The sequence below is a fragment of the Linepithema humile genome, chromosome 7 (genome assembly GCF_040581485.1).
Source record: "Linepithema humile isolate Giens D197 chromosome 7, Lhum_UNIL_v1.0, whole genome shotgun sequence".
Taxonomy (NCBI): domain Eukaryota; kingdom Metazoa; phylum Arthropoda; class Insecta; order Hymenoptera; family Formicidae; genus Linepithema; species Linepithema humile.
In genome coordinates, this window is record NC_090134.1 from 11,852,360 (window position 1) to 11,859,988 (window position 7,629).

A 7,629-nucleotide genomic window follows, 5' to 3' on the forward strand; every position below is an offset into this window, starting at 1 on the left:
TTCAAGTTCAAAAGGACCTCAGTACAAATAAAGCCACGCCAACGAATACCACGTTTCTCGTGTATACTTTATTTTCTCAACTCTGAATTCCGTCGGTTTTTCCCAACCTGATTCCTTAAAGCTCCTCAACAGGTTATGGGCCCAGACACCCTAGCTCTGTAAGGAATCTCGTTGGAAGAGAGTTGGTTACGGTAAAGGCGGGCACGCGAGCGAAGACTTTCATTTCACGAGACACGAACGTGATCGTTTTTTTTGGGTGTGAGTGTGAAGTTACGGGCACCGGGCACGCGAGTGATTTTGAGCCTCAAAGATGTCCAAAGAAATGTCGACAAGGAATGTTACAAAGTTCGACGGTACAAACTTTCAAGCATGGAAGTTCCAAATGAACACGCTGTTCATGGCGCACGGGATCGAGGACGTGGTCTCCGGCGAGAGGAACATATCGGCGGAAGCCGCAGCTGCCGAAAGAAAGAAATGGGTGAAGGAGAATGCAAAGGCAATGCACTTCATCTCAACAGCAATGGAGAAAATTCACCTAGAGAGCCTGCTAACCTGCACCTCAGCAAAGGAGATGTGGGACAAACTAAGCAGCATACATGAACAGAAATCTGCGTCCAATAAACTCTTACTCATGCAGAAATTCCATGAGTATAGAATGAGCATGAACGACTCGGTCGTTCAGCACGTGGCACATGTGCAGAATATGGCGACGCAGCTGAGAGACGTTGGTGAAAATGTATCCAACGTAGCCGTGATGGCAAAAATCCTGGGAAGCCTACCGGCACGGTACAATGCACTCCAGACAGCTTGGGATAGCGTTCTGGATGAAAATCAGACGCTGGGAAACCTGCTCGAACGACTCATCAAGGAAGAAAACAGGCACAAAAACGACGAGGATGTCGCAAGTGCACTTGCCGCAGTGAGTGTTAGCGGAAAGAAGAAAGTGACCGCGAGTGCGAAGAAAGTCCAAGAAAATGACAAAACCGGTGACAAAGTTGTGGAGTGCTTCTACTGTAAGAAAAGGGGACATTATGCCCGCAATTGTCGCAAGAAAATGCGAGACAACAGTGAAAAGAAAAAAGACAACAAAACAAAGGATTTTGCATTCGTTGCGACTTCCGGTCCACGAGGCGGCAGGCATTTTTTTTTTTTTTTTTTTTATTCAGGAGAATATAGTTACATGGTTATGGCGCTGCCATACAGCCCGCGGAATACAAACGTGTATAAATGTATAACGCCTTAACGAATATGTAGTTACTACGATAATATTAATACTACCTTCTTATTAGTCAGGTACATAATTGGTTTAAACATAAAAGTATGACAATGAGAAAGCAATGATCGAAACAAATTATAGTTAGACTTATAATTAAACTTAAAGTAAATTGTTAATATTGCGTTAACTTAAAAACTATAGTATAATAATCATTATAACGGAAACGTAAACCTCTGATTTCAAAATTTAAATGAATAATACTTACATCAGGGTAATTATTTACGCGTTTAAATATTAATTGGAATTTCGCAAATAAAGAAAGCAATATGTGTGGCGATGTCGGAATTCATGTCACATATAAATTGAGATAAATGTAGCGGCCCATAAGGCACAATGCGCCTCACAGCATCCAACAGATGACCTCTCTCTCTTTCTAGGAGCCTACATTGCCAGAAGATGTGATTGGCAGTTTGTGGAAATTCATTGCAAGAACAGAGCGGGGAATCAATTATATTTATCTGAAATAAGCTTGCCGCCAAAACTGTATGACCTGCTCTGAGTCTATTTATTGAAATAATACATTTTCTAGGCCATGATTTCTTGTGGAACCATGGTTTCCTATCCATAGTGAATAGTTGATTCATATAGGTTACACCTTTGGATTTTCCACAGTCACGAGACCACCGAAGAAATTCATCAAAAAGAAGTTCCCTCCAGTGTGCCTTGAGGTCATTGCATGGAATCAGTATGGAAGAGTCTCTGCCTGATCGTATGGCTGCCTTGGCTACTGAATCAGCCTTCTCGTTGCCCGAGATGCCTGTGTGTGCAGGGATCCAGAAAAGATCTACTTTTTTCCCCCGGTTGTGAAACGACTGTAGTGTAACTAAGATGTCAAGAATGATATAAGAATATCTATTAGATTGTTTTTTCTTAACAAGTCCTTTGAGTACGCTCATGGAGTCTGAAAATATTTGAACATTATCATAGTTTTCTGATAAAGCTATATTTAAGGCATACCTTATTGCCATAGCTTCGCATGTAAATATGGACGCTTTGTTAGAGACTCTAAATCCAAAAGTGTTATTTTTTTCTAAATCTACCACCGCAAACCCAGAAAAAGGCAAACCCTTGATCTTGGAGCCGTCTGTAAAAAGACGGTGTTGAGCATCTGAGTTAGAAAATAATTGGTTAAAGGTGTAATTTGAGTTAGGTGAAAGTTTGAGAACGAATCCCTCTGAGAAAGATACAGAAGGAGCGTATAAATGCGAGTTTAAAGGCGAGGCACAGAGAGGAAGACCTTGATATGAGAAAACCAAGTGAGATAAATTTGAACAGTCCCTGTAATGTTGGAATATTTGAGGAGGCTTGATGTATAAAACCCTAACGGGGTCGTCGACAGCCGTCTGGAGAGCTTCTAGAGTCTTTAATAGGGAATGACCGATGCGAGTTAATATTCTGGACATAAAGTTGCGGCCTAAAAAGAGAAAACGTAAATTAAGAGGTTCGATTTTGGCTTTGCTTAATAATACGTTTATAGGAGTGGACTTTCTATAGCCCATGGCTAGCCTAATAGCCGTGTTTTGTAATGTATCCATTTTTTTCATAAGATATTGGAGGACATCAGACCATAAAAAGGCACCGTATTCCATCCTGGAACGTATAATGCTTTTGTAGAGTGATAGAAGAAAAACAGGATTTGATCCTAGCCAGGTGGATCTCAAATAGGCTATTATTTTTAGAGGAACGCGGCATTTTTCCAGTATATAGCTAAAGTGACTGTTCTATTTGAGGTCTGGTTGAAGTATCATGCCCAAGAATTTGATTAATCTGCTTGAGGATATGGTATTAGAACCGATATTCATTGACCACTGATCTGGTGAGTTACGTCTATTAAAAACACAAAATTGAGATTTGTGAGGAGCTAACGTAAATCCGATATTGCTGTACCACTTAGTTAATAGCTATTTCTAGATAATTTATGGCTTTGGCTATTTGGCCGTTAGATGTGTAGATGCAGACGTCGTCCGCAAACTGAATAATTCGTATATCATGGGGGTATTGAGTGATTAGCGGTTCCAGATCCATGACGTAAATGTTGTACAACAAGGGACTCAAAACGCAACCTTGCGGTAGGCCCTTATCTACCAGTCTCATCTCTTCCAAAGCACCAAAGTTGAACTTGACAGATCTTTGGGATATTAGATTAAAAACGAATTGTACAAAGATGCTAGGAAATTTTAAGGTACACAATTTGGCTATCAAAACATCCCATAACACGTCGTCATAAGCACTTTGGATGTCCAGGAAAACAGCACAAGTGTCCTGTTTCTTGATCCAGTTATTAATGATATCAGTGTGAAGAATGGCTATATTATCCATACAAGACCTTCCTTGTCTGAAACCAAATTGTGAGTTGGGCAATGTGTTATTTTTTTCCAACCACCAGTGCAAACGATTGTTAATCAGCCTCTCCGCCAATTTGAGAGAGCATTGTGCCAAGGATATTGGTCTGAATTTTTCCGAGTCTTTTTTTGGTATGAAGAACACCGAAAAACGTTTCCACTCCACTGGAAAGGCTCCAGAAAAAATGATTTCGTTTAATAAAGAGAGAAGAAGGACTCTAAGCTCCTGGGAAAATTCTTTAAAAGTAAAGTAATCTATGCCATCCAATCCTGGACATGATTTCGGCTTAGCTTGATCAATGGCTAAATTGAGTTCATCTAGAGTGAAGAAAAACTCCAGTTCGTGAGAGTTACCGGCCAAAGAAATAACTGGAGGTCTTGGTTGGCACCATGGAGGAGCCAAACTGTTAATCTGATTGCGAATGGATTCTAGAGCCGCTGGTTTATACGCATTGGAAGATTCGCCTCTATGAAGTGTGTTATTCATGGCTTTGATTACGTACCATGAGTGTTTTAAATTGGAATACTTATTTAAGGAAGAGCAAAAGTCGTAAAATTTTTCTCTTTTGACTTTCCTAAATAATGCTTTGGTTTGTTCATCTAAATGTTTAGCCTCAATATAATTTTCTCTAGTTGAAGCATGTTTAAATCTTAAAAAAGCGGCCTTACGCAGCCTAGACGCCTTGTCGCATTCATCGTTCCACCAAGACTTGGCTTTTTTATCAAATGTTTTTTTGGAAAGATCCAATTGAGAAGAACGAGGTTTAGTTTAGGTGTTGCCGTCAGAATACATTCTTCAATTACCGCGAAGAAGGATGAATATTTACATTGCGTGTCTAAATTTGGATTTTCTAGAGTAGAGGTAAGGAGTACTAGGCTTTGTTTTAAGAGATCTCTAACCATGGTCCAATCGGTACTCTTTCTATGCAGTCTGGTGTTGTTGAAAAATTGAAGAGTTTGGGGGAGCATATTAAAAATGGAAATAGAGATCGGGTAGTGGTCGCCACCCCAGAAATCATCGATTACTTCCCAGCGTGAACTCAACAAACGGTCGCTATTTGTAATGGACAGATCAACGGCAGACCGACTGCACGAAAAGGGCTGTCGCCTTGTTGGCGATCCGTCGTTCAAGAGACTGAAGTTGCAGTCAGAAAGAGCAACGAGTAAATTTGTACCGGTTTGACAGGAGGTAACATTACCCCACGAAGTATGACGAGCATTAAAATCTCCTAAACATAAAGTGTCTTCCGAGAATTGAGTAAGAAAGGTATTCCACTCCTGAATGGAAATATAGAATCGAGGGGATTTGTAAATAGAAATGATAGAGAGAGGTCTATCCCCACATTGGACGCGCGCACCACATACCTCAATTTTTCCGTTGACATCGTTAATGTTGTTCAAGACCTGGTACTGAATTGGCCTTTTGATAAGCAGAGCCACTCCGCCACCTCTTTGTCCCGTCCGATTGTGGCGGATGGAGTCAAAATTTCTTATAAGGAACCGGTCCTCGTCACGGAGCCATGTCTCCGACAGCGCCACTATTTCATAATCTTGAACTCTAACCTCCAGTTCAACTTTTTTTCCAAGTGCGCAGTGACAATTCCATTGGAGAAATCTAAACTTAGTCATTTTGAGAAGAAGAGAGATTAGAGTTAAGCTTAATTATATGATTGTAAATAAGATCAATTATATATGGAAAGAGAAACCTGATCATTGTCTGCTAAGAATTGGAAGATTTGGTTTATTTTGTCCTTGTCTTCCTCACTATTTTTTGGTTGAAGACCAATAAGCTTGTTGATGAGTCCTGCCGTCCTATTCTGGGTGATTGAGAGAGCTGGTGTCTGGGTGAGTCTTGAAGGTGTAGAGGATCCCAGTCCCTTTGAGCCCCAAGCTCGATTGGATGATGGCCCATTCACTTTGCCCACCTCCAAGGGAGGGAACTCGTTACCAGACAGATCTGGTAATGAATAAGGATGAAGTCCCGAGATTGTTTTAGGTGACCGTTGATCCTGAAGTACCATTTTTTTTTTGCTGAATTGAAGTCGATGTTCTCAATCGCCATAAGCTTGGTTACACGCTTTTTCAAAGTGGTTTCTGGACATTCACTCGATAGTGCTCTGTGCTCGCCTCCACAGTTGATACAATTAGGTTTGGAAGAGCAAGCCTGATTTGGATGCGGTTCCTTACCACATGTTAAGCATTTAGTTGAGTTTTTGCAAAATTTGGATGCATGGCTTAATTGTCCACAGTTGAAACATTGCCTTATGTTTGGAATGTATGGAGCCATTTCCAATCTTGTACGCCACATGAATACCGAGGGCAGAACCGTCATGGACCTCAAGCTTAATTTAACAGTAGGTGAAGGGATAAATTCCGTTTGACCATTGACGACGGATCTCGACTTGAGCCTGTAGATATCTTCTTTGTCAAATGATAGTTGTGGATTACTTGTTTTCAGTTCAGTCCAGATTTCATCGTTAGGAATATCCGTTGGTATTCCTTTAATCACTACTTTGCGGTTGGTAAAATACCAAGGAATAGACGCTGTATACTTTGATTTTATAAGGTAAGTATTTTTCACAGCATCATTTGCCAATGAGTATGATGAAAATGATATGATCCACTTGTATCTGCTTTGCTTCAAGATTGTGGAGAAGTTGAGGCCCATCTTGAAAAGAGCACGTGAAACTTCTATATCCAGAGGCGGTCTGGGGGTGTTTTTACTGTCGCTGATCTTCAGAGACACCAGAACCCTAAATGGCCCTTTGTCTTTACGAGTATATTTATTTTCTTCTATGGGTTTATTGTTTATATTATTGCAGTTGACTTGAGATGATGTCTGGTCGTTAGGAGTTGGAACCGATGGAATGATACCAGTTTCCACCCGTGAACCAGGTATTATATTATTCTTCTTTGCTGTTTGAGATGATGATGTCACTTTTCCACTGGGAAAAGAACGTTTTGTTCCTTTTTTAGATTTTATTTTGCCACTCGCTTCTTCCTTTAAATCGTCAACCAAAAGTTCATAATTATTGATCGTATCGAGACTATTGTTATATGGATCGTCTTCTTGTTCAATTTCCATGGCTCTAGTAGAGACCGATACGGAAACCGGGGAAGACAGCCACGTGTCTCCCCTTGGCGACGGGTAAAGGTTATGTGTTTCTATCCACCGACACGCTTATATGTGTGAACGCCGACGGAAAGAATAAAGAATCCGATTGATCCGGGCCGGCGCCCGTAACACCGACCCTTCCACACGGAGATCTGCCGATGCAGACCACTAAGGTCACCAAGGCCACCAAAAAGATGTGAAAAAGGGAAATAATTTACAAAACGCAACGAAAAGCTGCCCACCAACCAGGCGGCAGGCATTTTTTTTTTTTTAATTATTTAGGGATATACAAGAATGGCTATGGCAGCACCATACAGCCCGCGAAATACAAATTTGTATAAAAGTAGGCTACAACGTTGAGAGTAGAATTGTAACATAGTTATGACTAAAAATTAAGTATAAATGTACGAGAGAGATTTAACATAACAATACATCTATATATCATACATAAGCAAGTCTTAAGAAAGTCTTAGTAAATCGGTAACACTTAAATTAACGTGTTGACTAGAACTTAACAATACTTTTATTCTAAGGAAAAAAGAAAAGACGATTTAATAAGAGATTAGCTTACATAAGAAGATGAAGGTTTAACTTAAGTTACAATTTGACGCTTATACCGAGTAATAAATCAAAACATAATTAGTCGTAGCAAAACAAGAGGATTAAATTGCAAAGGAGTAAAGGAAGCCCATTTAAGTTAGATCCTTAGAGAAATATCAAAAATAAATCTGGCCAAAAATAGGGCACTGTTGGAGTCCGTGTTATGAATGAATTCAACCAGGTTTAGAGGACCGATTGGGACGTGGAGCCTTAAGCCTTCAACCAGGTGACTTCTTTCCTCATCGAATAGATTACATTGCCATAGAATGTGATTCGCGGTTTGAATATAGTTCCCA

General features: G+C 40.2%; 1 protein-coding gene across 1 annotated transcript; it reads right to left on the bottom strand.

The window, feature by feature from the left end:
* Positions 1-5,530: 5,530 nt before the first annotated feature.
* LOC137001112 (uncharacterized) lies at positions 5,531-6,703 on the bottom strand. The gene has a single exon (XM_067359277.1). It carries the CDS (start codon positions 6,701-6,703, stop codon positions 5,531-5,533), a length of 1,173 nt encoding a protein of 390 aa, XP_067215378.1.
* Between the last annotated feature and the right edge of the window lie 926 nt (positions 6,704-7,629).